This window comes from Nothobranchius furzeri, chromosome 16 (assembly GCF_043380555.1).
Source record: "Nothobranchius furzeri strain GRZ-AD chromosome 16, NfurGRZ-RIMD1, whole genome shotgun sequence".
Taxonomy (NCBI): Eukaryota; Metazoa; Chordata; class Actinopteri; order Cyprinodontiformes; family Nothobranchiidae; genus Nothobranchius; species Nothobranchius furzeri.
In genome coordinates this window covers 27376521-27390642 of record NC_091756.1, presented here as the reverse complement: position 1 = coordinate 27390642, position 14122 = coordinate 27376521, and the positions used below count along the sequence as shown (strand labels likewise).

The 14122-nt window shown below is 47.1% G+C and overlaps 3 protein-coding genes and 1 non-coding gene across 4 annotated transcripts; all 4 read left to right on the top strand.

The window, feature by feature from the left end:
- The first annotated feature begins 289 nt into the window (after nt 1–289).
- rsl1d1 (ribosomal L1 domain containing 1) lies at nt 290–4719 on the top strand. The gene is made up of 9 exons (XM_015963685.3): nt 290–377; nt 613–755; nt 841–979; nt 1104–1252; nt 1335–1436; nt 1752–1845; nt 4038–4148; nt 4219–4383; nt 4482–4719. The coding sequence occupies exons 1-9, from the start codon at nt 306–308 to the stop codon at nt 4617–4619; spliced, it is 1113 nt and encodes a 370-aa protein (XP_015819171.1). The 5' UTR covers nt 290–305; the 3' UTR covers nt 4620–4719.
- LOC129166629 (small nucleolar RNA SNORA55) lies at nt 1552–1677 on the top strand. The gene has a single exon (XR_008565614.1). It is a non-coding gene; the product is annotated as a small nucleolar RNA SNORA55 (small nucleolar RNA).
- A 4185-nt stretch (nt 4720–8904) lies between the features above and the next one.
- LOC129166529 (phosphoinositide-interacting protein-like) lies at nt 8905–9358 on the top strand. The gene has a single exon (XM_070545513.1). It carries the CDS (start codon nt 8919–8921, stop codon nt 9216–9218), a length of 300 nt encoding a protein of 99 aa, XP_070401614.1. The 5' UTR covers nt 8905–8918; the 3' UTR covers nt 9219–9358.
- On the top strand, nt 9264–10032 carry LOC107387542 (transmembrane protein 238-like). Its single transcript, XM_015962558.3, has one exon. It carries the CDS (start codon nt 9407–9409, stop codon nt 9884–9886), a length of 480 nt encoding a protein of 159 aa, XP_015818044.1. The 5' UTR covers nt 9264–9406; the 3' UTR covers nt 9887–10032.
- The last annotated feature ends 4090 nt before the right edge of the window (nt 10033–14122 follow it).

Here is a 14122-nt window from a genome sequence, read left to right as displayed (position 1 = left end):
TACACTGTTTACTTCTCTGAGCTGGAGACAGTTGTCATAATAAACACATCTAAGCTAGTATAAACAGGTTTTCTTGCTAGATTTATGTCTGCATAAAAACTAATGCAAAGATATTTTTGGGTTTCAAATTTCTTCCTTATAGTTTCACTTATTCTGATCACATTTTGTTTTTGAAACGTGTTAACAGAAAAATGCGCACGTGAAATAGTATTTTAGCCTCAAATTCTCATTTTTGTCAGTTTTTGACATACGAATAAAGTTTTTCAATTTGTATTCGTCACGTGGCCCACGAGTCTGTATTGCGCATGCGCGTTGTCTTCGCACGTGAAGCGGACGGCATGGCGGAAAAGTCAGAAGTAAAACTAGACCGGGCGCAGGTAAAAGTCTCTAAAGTGTCGTTTATCCTCTCACAGTTGTATCAAGTGTTGTTTGAAGTATCAGAAACTGCGTTTGTGAGCTTGTAGCTATTTCCGGTAGATGTAGCGAACACAAGTTAGCTTGTTTGGGCGTTGTTAAGTCAGGCTCGAGACACGCTAGCTTCATTCTGGACCTCGTGGATGTCCTGGGACTTTAAGCAGGAGTTCCTAAGTTTACGTTTATTTACATTTGCAGGTGAAAAAGGCCGTCCAAGCCTTGCAGGCGTTTCTCAAAACTAAAGCAGCCGCTTCAGACTCGCTGTTCTCGGAGGAGACCCAGCCGATCAGCCTGCTCTTCACCCTGTGGAAGATCCCTAAGAAGAAGCAATGCATCCAGATGTGAGTCCCGCAGTCCGGGACTGGGGAGTTGCTCTATTACTGAACTGTGTTTGCCATCATTTTAAGTGTGTGTTCCGTTCTTCAGTCCTTTGCCCCATGGCCATCAGTCTGACACGGAGGAAGTTTGCCTCTTCACTAAGGATGAGCCCCGAATGACCTCAGATCAGACCCAGAGGTTTTATAAGAAGCTGCTGCAGGAGAAAGGTGTCAAGAACATATCAGAGGTAATCTGACCATGCTACCATAATTTAACTCTACCACAATGTCCAGTGATGTCAGCAGTGTAACAGTTTGGTCATTAAACAAAGTCAAAGTTTCCAATGTACTGATTATTTGTTGTTTTGGTAGATTATACCGTACAGGGTTCTGAAGACAGAATATAAACCCTATGAAGCCAAGCGTCGCCTGCTGGGAAACTTCAGCATCTTCCTCGCCGATGCCCGTGTCCGTCGGCTTCTGCCGTCCCATCTCGGAAAGCATTTCTATGAAAGGAAAAGGTACGAACTATCCCAGCTGTTTAAGTGAGCGTGTTGAGAGAAGGGAGTTCCAAGTATTGCCGCCATGTTATTGTCTTTGCAGAGCACCTCTATCTGTGAACTTGCAGAGTAACCATCTGGCCCGAGACATCCAGAACATCATCCAGGGCACCACCCTGACGGTCACCAACAAAGGCTGCTGCTGGTGAGATCAGTCCCAGGATGTTTCCATCCCTGTTGCAGCAGATTGAAAACACCTGTTTTATTTGAATGGGGGGGTGTAACAGACTGGGATGAAAGTTTAATGTTGTGAATCAACCGCACCTCTGTACAACCCTGTTGATGGTTTCTGTTTGACGTGGGTTATTTTGGTGCCAGAGAGACTCAATGTAAATCCAGATGGTCCTCCCTCTGATGGAGCCTGTCTCTACAACTTTGATACATAATAAGCGTAACGGTTGTGTTAAAACCTGTCGTTCTGCTGCCACGCGTTTCACCATCCAACTTGGTCATTTTCCAGCATGGCACGCGTCGCTCAGTCGGACATGACAGCAGATGAGGTGACAGAAAACATTGAAGCGGCGGTCCAAGCCATCGTGGCCAAACTCGAGATGGTGGGTGTGATACAGTTGAGAGTTTGATCTTTGATAGTCTGTTTGCTGTCTGTTTTACTCGTCAGATTGGTTATTCAGCACAACTTTTAAACTTGTTTTTCCACCAATTAAGAATGACCAAATGCACGATAAGTGTGAAGCATTTTACTTATTTGCTGCTGGTGTCTTTGTTGTTATTTAGACAACATCTGTCAACAAAAACAACTAATTTAGACCACCAGGGTTTGGTGTTCAGACTGGTACCAGAATCAGTCAGAGCCAGTTCTTATCAGTCAGTATATATCACAATATAAAACAAATCACTGTTTTTGGGCCTCTTTGATGCTCTCCGGTGCTTTAAAGTGAGATTTGAATATATTAGAAGATAATTTTTCACTTAAAGATTTATTTTCTAAAGCTGAACATGTCGAGCCTTATTGAACTGTTTTGGATTGACAAAAGTTGTTTTAAACTGAAATCTTCTCTCATTAGAGAACAGAACAAAAATGAACAAAAATGTTCTGCTGGTTTAAAATAAAAATAAAAACAGACATTCAATTCTCAATGTCTGATTGTTTTAAATGTAGTTTATTTAAGAAGCAATAAAATACAGCGAAAAACGAACAAAACAAAGTTTCATATCAGTGAAAACCTTCAGCAGGTTGCCGTCAAGCCCAGACAATTCCAAAAAAGGGAAGAGGTGGGGCTGTAAGGCTGGGATCAAGTGACGACACCCGGTTGAACTAGCTTCAAGCTAACCAGAAGCTAACCCAAAGCTAATGCGAATGTTGGAGCTAAGCTAACGTAGGTAGCAACCTAGCTACAACCGGAGTTAACTGTGCACAACACCAGAGCTTCTGAGTCAGAGATACGCCGGGCTGACCGCTGTGTAAAACCGGGTGGAAAACATCCGTCTACCGAGAGCTCCACAAGCCGATAGTTAGAACCCAGCTCCACCAACATGTTATATTTCAACCCATTTTCTAAAGTGCAGCTTTATGTTAAATGCACTGGGTTTTACCCTATTACATTTAAATTTCATGGTTAAACAGTACTTATTAAAATCTAAGCTCAGCTCGGCAGTGATCTAAAATACAAAAATATAATTTTACTTACCGAAAAAATGAAGTGGAGACTCCTTGGACGCTCTATTAGCGCAATTAATGCCACAGCAAGTTGTTTTGTCCAACAATTGCACAAATAATATCCAATAAAGAATACACAAACACAGAGACTCAAAATCCCGGAGCAGTTTCCAAGCCAGACCGAGGCTCTACTGAGGCCTTTCCACGAGCTAGCTCTGCGGTCACGTGGGTCTGATGCTCATTAATTATACAGAATTTTAGGCTTTTAATACACTTAAACAGTGAGAATAAAATTCACCCCCCTCAGAGTTGTCATGAGTGTAAACTAGATAATTTAAACCAAAAACATGTTTTGGTACCAGGCTGTAAACATGTTTATTTCTGCTGTGAAATTGGTATTTTTAACATGGGAGTCAGTGAGGATTTGCTCGCTTCTGACACCAGCCCCCAGTGGATGAGGGTGGAACTGCAATTTCTGGTACTTCCGGGTTGGGCCCAATTTTAGAGCCGCATTGTGGGGGCTTGGGTACAACACGTCCACACAAGTGAACAGTTTTTGTCAACCTTATTATCAGCGATGTCTGCCGCTCTGCTTAACTTTCCTTTTCAGGGCGCTCATTGTTTCCTATTTTCCCAGCCATGTTACCTGTTACCTGCAGTAAAAGGCTAAAGCTACATAAACGTTAGCCGAGTTACTGCACACCACACCCTTGGGCTGTGACCTTTACATCCGTGCCTTTTCATCGCGTGTTTCCCTTGTGCTTGGTAAATGATCTGACGATTAAAAGATCTGTGAACTGGGCTTTAGAAAGAAAAATAAATCTCCCTTCTACAAAATAATCACAAGGCACAATATTCTACAGGGGGGTGATGGAAACCTCAAGGCTTGAGGAAAAAGCTCTTTTTCCGTCTGTGCAGGTTCCAACCATCTCAAACCTCTGGGCAGATGTTGGTGTCACTGGTCTGTGATGTTGCTAGTCTTTGTCTCGAGTTCTTCTAGCATCAGTGCTGTCCAGCCTTTGCCACCTTCTGTTTTCTTGTGCTGTGGAACTGCTAACCCACACAGTCTTTAGTTTTTGTTCAAACTCACACTTCATTTGCATCACTTATTACCCGCTGTGTTGACAGAAAGGACCAGTAATGAAGCTGATCCATTTAAAGAGTCAAGCATCCGTGGCCTTACCCATCTACACCTCCGAGCTGAGCCACCTCAGTGGGGAGGACTTCCCCCGAGGCCAGGTGAGCCCCGACATGAAGGTGGAAGGGTTGTGATGCGGTCTGTCGGCTAAACCTGTCTGTGAAATTTCAGAAAGCTGCAGAGAGAAAGAAAGGTAAGAAGACAGAAGACAAAAAGCAAACTGTTGCAAAGAAAAAGGACAAGCCGAAGAAAAAGGCAGTAGGGGATGAGGAAGAGGATGAGGAAATCCCACAGCTGGTTCCCATTAAAACGCCCACCAAAAAGCCCAAACTGGAGGTCTGTGCTGTCCACTGCTGCAACTTGTGAAATTAGTTTTAAATTATAATTTATAGGCTGTAGGTTCTCCTCTTTGATCATTGATCTTTTTGTTTTAGAAACCTTCCAAGAAGCAGCAGCAGCAGCTGCAGAAAACAGCTAAACCTGCTGGTGTGAAGAAAGGAGCTAAAGCTCCAAGCAAACCGGCCAGAAAGGCAGAGAAAAAGGGCAGAAGAAGAGCGCTGAGAGCGAAATGATCGTCTAGTGTTTGTACAGACTCAAAATGGACATTTGACTCTAAACAATCCTTTTATTCTCTATATGTAATTATCATGTTATAAACTCTGTTGTAAATAATGTGAGGTTTGTTTTTATTTAACTCCAGATACACTTTTTAGTGTGGCTAAATACTCCACACACTGCCACCTGCTGACCAACTGATGTAAATGCATCATAATTCCCTGTAATCCCAGTGATCAAATCAAAGATACTTTATTAATCCCAGAGGGAAATTAAGAGTTTCAGTGCACACAATTCAGAGATCAGACATACACGGGCAAGACACATGACAAGAATTGGTGACTGGTCATTCACAACCTTAAGAGATAAGAGGGGTTTACATGAGGGCTGGTTCAGGATGAAACTCCAGCCAGATCCCTATAAGGTTTATTGACGCAGCTATAGTTTACATGCATATTGGATCATTTAGTTTTTGTTCAGATAATCTTTTTTTGAGTATAGGAATTACATATTTATTTAGGTAACTAGAAAATCTTTGGGTCTGTAGAGGATGTTACAAATGTTTAAATTCTTAAAACAACTAGAAACACCTGGCCCAGTGTGCCCAGCTGATTTTTTTCAGTCAGGTTTAAGATGAACCTAAAATCTTAAGTTGGTAAACAAAAGTATGAATTCTGAAAATGTAGGACGGACAACAAGTCTAGAAAGGGAAAATAAGATGGCCCAAAGTTATTTTTTCTTTTCTTTTTTTTCAATAAAAAATGTGTATAATAGATGCATGGATGTAATTTTCACTTTAGAAGTGGGGGGGACACGGGTGGGGTGGGGGGGTGGGGTGGGGGTCTTTACAGTATGTTCTAATGGGAAACAGGCTTCAACACAAATGGTTGTTTTCTGCTTGGTCCTAGAGCTCAACCAGTGTCAATTTAAAATAGCGTAATATTGTTTTTGGATGGTAAAACATGCAGGGGTCAAAGCTTGACTTTGGAAAAAGTGGGGGGGGGGACATGTCCCCCCTGTCCCCCCCTAAAATTACGTCCATGAATAGATGCATAAAGTGAATTTTCTAATGGTCTGATGTAATGACGTGTTGGTCGTGAACGAACCAGCTCTAAGAGCCGGCTGGTCAACATGTGTAACTGTGTGTCCAGACTGTCCACACACAGAGCAGTAGGGGCGGGGAAGAGGGAGGATCAGACACACAGCAGAGCACATGCGGGTGGAGGGAAACGAGAGGGATTGAGGAGTGTAGCAATGACCCAAACCCACAACTTGTTGGAACTAAACAGAGTTCAAGCAAAAACAACAAGCATACGAGGAACAATGTAAACTGTCTTTAAACCGACCTTCCTGCAGAGGGACATACAGGGACTGGACCCATTCAAGAATGTCCCACCACAGATTCAGAACCAGCAATCGGTACCAAAACACTCATTCATTCCTATTCTACAGATGATGACCAGATACAGCTACCAAAAGGCTTAGTAGGTCAGAAATGCACTGCTAGCGTCACAGTTGCAGGAGTTCAGTGTAACTGTCTCCTAGACTCTGGGTCTCAAGTGACCACTTGTCATCATCGTTCTATCATGCGAACCTCTCAGATTATCCCATTCACCCCATTGCATGTTTAGATGTAGAAGCTGCCAGTGGTCAGAACGTCCCGTACCTGGGTTATGTAGAGCTAAGCTTAAAATTTCCCAAAGACTTTGTTGAGGCAGAACCTGAAGTCTCAACCTTAGTTTTGGTTGTTCCAGATGTACGATCAAACAGTGATCTACCAGTCCTTATTGGTACCAATGTACCTGATGTAGTTTATGATGGGTATTGTAATAGAAAAAATCCAAATTAACTTTCTCCAGTCTATGGCTATAGGCAAATCCTCCGAACTCTCAAACTGAGGAACGCAAAGGATTCCACTGGAAGAGTTGGCTTAATGACACTGAGAGGAAAATTACAACATCATGTCCCTGCTCAAGGGAGAATGCCCCTAGAATGCTACATCAAAGCTAATCACGCTGGCAAATGTGTGATCATCGAGCAGCCATCTTCTACCCTACCGAGTGGAATCTTTGTAGAATGCCGTCTTGTGAACTTACCTGAGCAGCACCCTCAGAGGTTACCGGTCTGGATTAGGAACGAGACAGAGCATGACATTACACTTCCCAATGGTTGTGTTATAGCAGAACTGCACACCCCAGAACATATTCATGACTTACCTGCACAAACTAGTGGGAGAGATACCATCCAATGTTGTGCTGCAACCACTCAACCTGCCAATCAGAGTTCCCAACCAAAACTGAACTTCCAATTTGGCGAGTCTCCTCTCCCAAATGAGTGGAAAGAAAGAATTACAAACAAACTGAACGAATATGGAGATGTTTTTGCCTGCCATGACCTAGATTTTGGCCATGCAACAAAAGTGAAACATCACATAAACTTGAACGACAACACACCTTTCAAACAACGATCTCGGCCAATTCACCCAAATGACCACGAGGCTGTAAGACGACACCTGCAAACCCTACTGGAGGCTAACATTATTCGGGAATCAGAATCCTCATACTCCTCCCCAATAGTAGTGGTACGGAAAAAGAACGGGGAGGTCCGCTTATGTATTGACTACCGTAAGCTGAACACCCTGACAATACGTGATGCATATGCACTCCCCAATCTTGAAGAAGCCTTTTCCGCCTTATCCATCTCAAAACGGTTTTCAGTAATGGACCTTAAATCAGGCTATTACCAAATAGAGATGGAAGAACGTGATAAGCCGAAGACCGCCTTTGTCTGTCCATTGGGGTTTTATGAGTTTGATCGCATGCCCCAGGGCATTACCAACACCCCTAGTACCTTCCAAAGAGTAATGGAAAAGTGTATGGGCAACCTACACCTCAAGGAAGTACTAGTCTTTTTGGATGACGTCATAGTGTTTTCAAGCTCACTAGAAGAACATGAGTCCAGGCTTATACACGTCCTCCAACAACTAAGAGAAAATGGGTTAAAACTTTCACCTTCTAAATGTCGGTTCTTTCAGACCTCGGTGAGGTATTTAGGCCACATTGTTTCTAACCAAGGAGTTGAAACTGACCCCGAAAAGGTTGCTGCCCTTCGCACCTGGCCAAAACCTCAGACACTCAAGGAGCTGAAGTCATTTTGGGGCTTTGCGGGGTATTATCACCGATTTGTCCAGGACTTCTCAAAAATAGTGAAGCCCCTAAATGATCTTACTGGAGGTTATCCACCATTCAGGAAGGGCAGAAAAGTTAGTAACCAGGACGCCGATGGCCTCGGGAAACGCTAAGCGATGGTTGATTGCATTAAGGAGAAGTTGAACAGGTGTTCCTAATAATCCTTTAGGCGAGTGTATGTATGTATAAATGAGAGGAGAAAAGCGGTTTACATGTATAAGTTAATATACGTTGCAGAAACACTAGTAAATTCTTTCATAACGAAACCTTATGTCAGTGTTTGCAACAGGGGAACGGTCTTTTATTAAGTAGCTAAAAGCCTTTTACATGCAACAGTAGTTCCAGGGCTTCTTGGTTCACCACCCACAAAAAAATCCAGTCGTGCAAAACGTTTTCACCAGTAAAAAAAAGAACCAAGAGGAGGAAGCTCACAACAGACTCGAGCAGTGTTTTGTTTCACACCAGAGGAGGACGGTAGAGGAACCTTACTGTAATACATGCATAAGTATTCAGAAAAAGACTCGGTGACAGAAGCTATTTGGTAAAAAGGCTCAAAAGTCTGACCACAACAGCTGATTTCATTTGATGCGCTTGTTTAATCAGATAAATGGAAACTTATAAGCAATATGTTATGGTGATGTGCTTTTAAAGGCAACAGATATTTACTGACAGGATTTAACCCTCAATGCTGCGCCTAAACAGAACACCCTGAAGGAGAGTATCAGACCTTTGACCTGAAAGGCAGTTGATGCTGGAAAGCCCTAAAAATGTGGGTGAATGAGGACGATGTGGACAAATGGTCTAATCTACAAACTGCTGGCTTGAAGCTGCGGCGGCCTTGACAACTGTTTACCTGTGATGAATCCAGCCGTCAGCTGTGTACCTGTCGACCGTATCAGGTGACGTCCCTATTGTCATCACGCTGTAGCCTGTGCAGCTGCTCCATGCGTGTGGTAATGCTAAGGAGGGTGGGTCCTGTGTTCATTCAACCCAACAAGGGTGTATCTGCTGCATATGATGCAGGTCTTTCCTGGTGCTGCTGCTGAATCATCAACTCAAGTTCTAGAGATTCTTGTTTCACGCTTTTTATTTTCTTCCTCAGAAGCGTAAACGAGCACCAGCTCAACGATGGAGGTGACTGACGAAGCTTCCCATCATGATGGGACCCAGAGCTCGCGTTGGGAAGCAGCAGCACTGAGCTGGACTATCCTCAACAAAGCCATCATCACCATGGTGATGGGGTTTCTGATGTCCGCCGCAGGCATCCTACTCTTCGCGCTGCGGTCGCCCAGGGGCGCCGACCCGTCCCGATCCGTGGCCTCGGCCTGCCTGTCTGTCGGGCTGATGTTTGTCGTGGTGGGGCTGGTGTGGGTCCCTGTTCTGAAGGAGAAGCACAAGCGGGATCGACTCAGCCAGGGGCTTGAATGAATGACTTGGTGTTTGTCAGCGATGACGATGCAACTGAAACATCCAATACAGTCCGAGCTGGTGCGGCTCCTGCTGATAACTGACTGTGTGGACTTTGAGCGGAGTCTCAGCGGGTTGTTTTGTGTCGTCTCTGCCCTGCAGCACCTGTCACTTTGCTTCTCCTTCTTTAGAGGATCTCACCTTCCACAATGTCAACATTTGTGCGCGTGGAGCCAGTTGCAGAGAGGAGCTATGGCGCAGTAGGCCGCTGCAAGTGCTCCTTCTGGTTCGCAGTGGCCCACGACATACTCGGTGTCCTCATCATGATGGTGGGGGTGTTTGGAGGGCTGGTGGTCCACGACCTGTTTATCTACGTTGGTGCCATCATCATCTTCCTCAGCCTGATCTGGTGGGTCTTCTGGTACTCTGGAAACATCGACGTGCCGCCTGAGGAGCTGGAGGACGACGTTGGTCTGATCAAGCCTAAGAATCGTGGCCTTGGACGGGTCATGAGGCGTGTTTCTGAACGCCTCTCCACCGGGATCAGGAACTCTTTCAGGAGGAAGAGCCGGTCAGTTGGCGAGGGGACCTCAGGAGGACACAGACCTTCTAACGCCGCTACAGAGGTTTCCATGAGGACCACTGCCTCCTCGTCTAAAGTTTATGTCAGAGAAGCTCTGTCCGTATGAACACGACTCTTCCTCTTGCTGATTTTTCCCCTGTTTGAAGGACCTCTGTGCTTGTTCTGAATCTGTAATCATTAGTCAACAGTCAAGTCACATCTGGATCAGAGCCACATGCTCTCACGTTGCTGATAAGATCTAAACTTTGCACACATTCGCAGGATTTTACTGACACTTTATGGTGCTTTCTCTCCAGTGTTATCACCCATCAGTTGATGTTTATTTGCAGGTTTTAAAGAAGACACTTCATGCTTTTATTTTTAGGTCTCAGAATGGACAATGAGCCTGAAAGCTGCTTCCTAAGGACGTGAAAGAGACAAATAAATGATATCTCCGCCTTCCGTAAAGGCAAAGGACAAAGCTACTCTCATCCAACATGCTGACAGTCTGGAAGAGCATCACAAACAACTCCTTATGCTGAGTGTTACTGGGAATGTCTGAGTCAAGATTTAACAAATCAGACGTTTTCAGCTCGAAGATGCACTCTGAGCGTGTTACCGTGTGTAAAATCTCCGATTTGTTCATTGTTTCTACCTCAAACAGAGATGCTATTTAAAGTAAAAGCTCAGTCACAAAACCATTTCTGCTTTCATTTATTACTTTATTCATTTTTAGCTTTTTTCAGTATTCTAAATTATCTACACCACTGGTTGGACCCGCTGAAGGAACACAATCTATAATCTTATCTATACTCCAGTAGAAATGTACAGTTCTGAAAAGAAATTCTTCTGCACGATGGAAAGAAAACATTAAACGCAAATCTTAAATTCAGTAAATCTATTATTTTCCAAATGATTTAAACAAATTTCAAATCAGTAACATTTTAAATAGCAGCCACATTTATAAATGTCGTTCATCTGCAGGCATCTTAAACAAACCACTGGCGTGCACACATAAATAATCTCTCAATAACAATGTAATATGAATCATTTTAATGTGATTTTATTTTATTTTAAAGGTTTGGGTGTCTGCACATTAAAGCAGAATATTCTGGTGTCGGTGTGAAGAAAACACGATTCTAATAATTATGATAATAACGATCTGCAGACTCCAGCCCTGGGCTGAGAGCCTCCCTGATATATGATGTTGTTATAAACAACAATAAATAAATAACAGCAGCTCGATTCGACTTTGTTCCTTAAATCGTCGCGAGAGTAACGTAGTTTCTACGTTCTGCACGCTCACACATTCTACAGCGAGCGCTGCCCAGCTGGTTTGTTATTTCGGTAAATAAGCAACACCAGTTCAGCTTCGCTGAGCCGCAGGGACGCATCAGTGGACCTCCCAGTCACCAGCTGTGGTCAGCGCTCAACAAAGGTTAAAGGAAGGACAGCGTCATGAATAATGCCACAAATAGATGCTGTTTTACACTTTCTTACCAGCCTGATACTCTGCTTTATCTAAATGCACCAGACTGATTATTTTAAATATAAAATGTTCACATTTATCACGTCATGTGTCTGCACACTCCTCAGAAAACGGGTAGTTGCACCCATGGCTGCACATCCAGGAACTTGGTGCAAAAGAGATGACTGGAACCGTACTCATGTCAGACTCGAAGACTGGGTTCGGGAGTAAGAGCTTTTATTAGAGACTGCTGGCTGCAAGCGGTGCTGAAAAGGCTGACGGAAGGATGAGGTCTGAGTTAGAAAGGTGGAGGTTTAACAGTCTTAGCTTCTGAATACTCTGATCATGGAACACGGTGGAACGATGACTGAGTGAAGAGCCGGTGTGGCGTCTTCCATATATAGACATGATGACGCAGGTGCAACGTGGAAGGAATCCCCGCGAGGGGCATGCTGGGTAATGGTCCGAGACAGAAGCCGGTCAGCTGGGAGAGCCCGGCCTGGGGGCTTGGACTCTGACAGGACCCCCCGGTCAAGGGACGGCTCCAGAAGTCCCCGGGCCACCTCGGTGGGCCCAGAAGTCCGAGATGAGGGCAGGGTCCAAGATGGAGCGGGCCGGCTCCCAGGAGCGTTCCTCGGGGCCGTAGTCCGCCCAATCCACAAGGTATTGCCAACCCCGACCCCGGCGGCGAGCGTCCAGAATGCGCCGGACGGTGTAGATGGGCTCACCGTCGAGGAAGCGGGCCGGCGGAGGCGCCGGAGCCCGAGGCGGCAGGAGTGAGGATTCCACATAAGGTTTGAGCCGGGAGGTGTGGAAGGTGGGATGGACGCGAAGGCTTGTAGGCAGCCGCAGCCTGTACGTGTCCGGGTTGATGACCTTCTGCACGGGGTAGGGTCCGAGGAACCGGGGAGCGAGCTTCCTGGAACCGGCGCGGACCCGGAGGCCTGCCGTGGACACCCAGACCCTGTCCCCTGGAGCATAGGAGGGGCCCGGGCGGTGCCTGCGGAGGTGTTGGTGGGAGTAACAGGCGTTGGCCCGGGTGATGGAGGCCCGCGCCTTGATCCATGCATTTTTGCAGCGCCTCACCAGGGATTGAGCGGCCGGCACCGCGACTTCGGGTTCCTGGTGGGCAAAGACCGGGGGCTGATAGCCATAGCAGACCTCGAAAGGGGACATCTGAGTGGCCGAGGAGGTGTGGAGATTATGAGACAGCTCCGCCCAGAGGAGGTACTTAGGCCACTGCGAGGGCTGCGCCGAAACAAAGCAGCGGAGGTACCGGCCCAACTGTTGGTTTGCCCGCTCCGTTTGACCATTGGTCTGTGGGTGGTAGCCCGAAGACAGGCTGACAGAGGATCCCACTAGATGGCAGAAGGCTTTCCAGAAACGGGCCGTGAACTGGGGACCACGATCCGAGACCACGTCGACCGGGAACCCGTGGAGGCGCACCACGTTCTCCAGAAACAGTTCTGCAGTGCGTCGGGCCGAGGGGAGGCCCGGGAGGGCGATGAAGTGAACAGCCTTGGAAAACCGGTCAGTGACCGTCAGGATGGTGTCGAGGTCGTTGACCGGCGGGAGACCCGTGACAAAGTCCAGCCCCACATGGGACCAGGGGCGGCTGGGCACCGGAAGAGGTCTGAGGGTGCCAACCGGAGCCTGGGTGGATGCCTTAGAGCGGGCGCAGACGTCACAAGCGCTCGTGTATTCCTTAACATCCCTCTCCATACGTGGCCACCAGAGAGCCCGTTTAAGGAACCTGAGAGTCCGAGAGAAGCCTGCGTGACCAGACAGGCGTGATGAGTGGGCCCAGGACAACGCCTCACTGCGACAGGCCGAGGGGACGTAGAGCCGACCGGCGGGGGTCTCTGGTGGCGCTGGGTCACCCTGGAGGGCGTTTTGGATGGCCTCCTCCAACGGCCACCCAAGGTGGGCCACAAAACGGTGCTCTGGGAGGATGGGCGCCGGCTCAGACGTGGGCGCTGAATGGGTGAACTGGCGGGAGAGGGCGTCCGCTTTCTGGTTCTTTGTCCCGGGGCGATAAGCGAGATGGAACTTGTAGGGTTCGAAGAAGAGCGTCCAGCGTGCCTGGCGAGGATTTAACTGCTTGGCGGACCGTATGTGGGTTAGGTTCTGGTGGTCAGTCCAGATAGTGAACGGCTGAGAGGTGCCCAGAAGCCACTGCCTCCATTCCTCCAACGCCCATTTTATGGCTAGCAGTTCACGATCCCCCACGCCATACTTCTGCTGGGTGGTGGAGAACTTCCTGGAGAAGTAGGCGCAGGGATGTAGCCTGTCGTCGGGGCCGCCTTGGGACAGGATGGCGCCAGCACCGACATCCGAGGCGTCAACCTCGACCACAAAAGGGACTGCCTGGTCCGGGTGGCGCAGGATAGGAGCCGATGTGAAACGAGCGACTAGGTAGTGGAAGGCCCGAACGGCGTCTGGGGTGAGCCGGAACGGTTGACCAGGAGGGCTCGGTCGGGTGAGAGAAGTGAGAGGTGCTACAATGGTGCTAAAGTCTTTGATAAATCGACGGTAGAAGTTGCAGAAACCCAGAAAACTCTGCAGTTGCTTTAGGCTGGTAGGTAGGGGCCAGTCCTTAACCGCCTGGACTTTCTGAGGGTCCATGGTTAGACCCTGATCCGAGATCAGGTAGCCCAGGAATGAAACGGACCGCTGGTGGAAGGAGCACTTCTCGGGCTTGCAGAACAGGTTGTTGTCCAGGAGCCGGGTCAGGACCGCGCGAACATGGTGGTGGTGTTCAGCCTCTGACTTGGAGTATATCAGGATGTCGTCCAGGTAGGCAAACACCCACCGTCCCAACATGTCACGGAGGACATCATTGATGAAGCGTTGGAAAACGGCGGGGCTATTGCACAGTCCGAAGGGCATGACCTG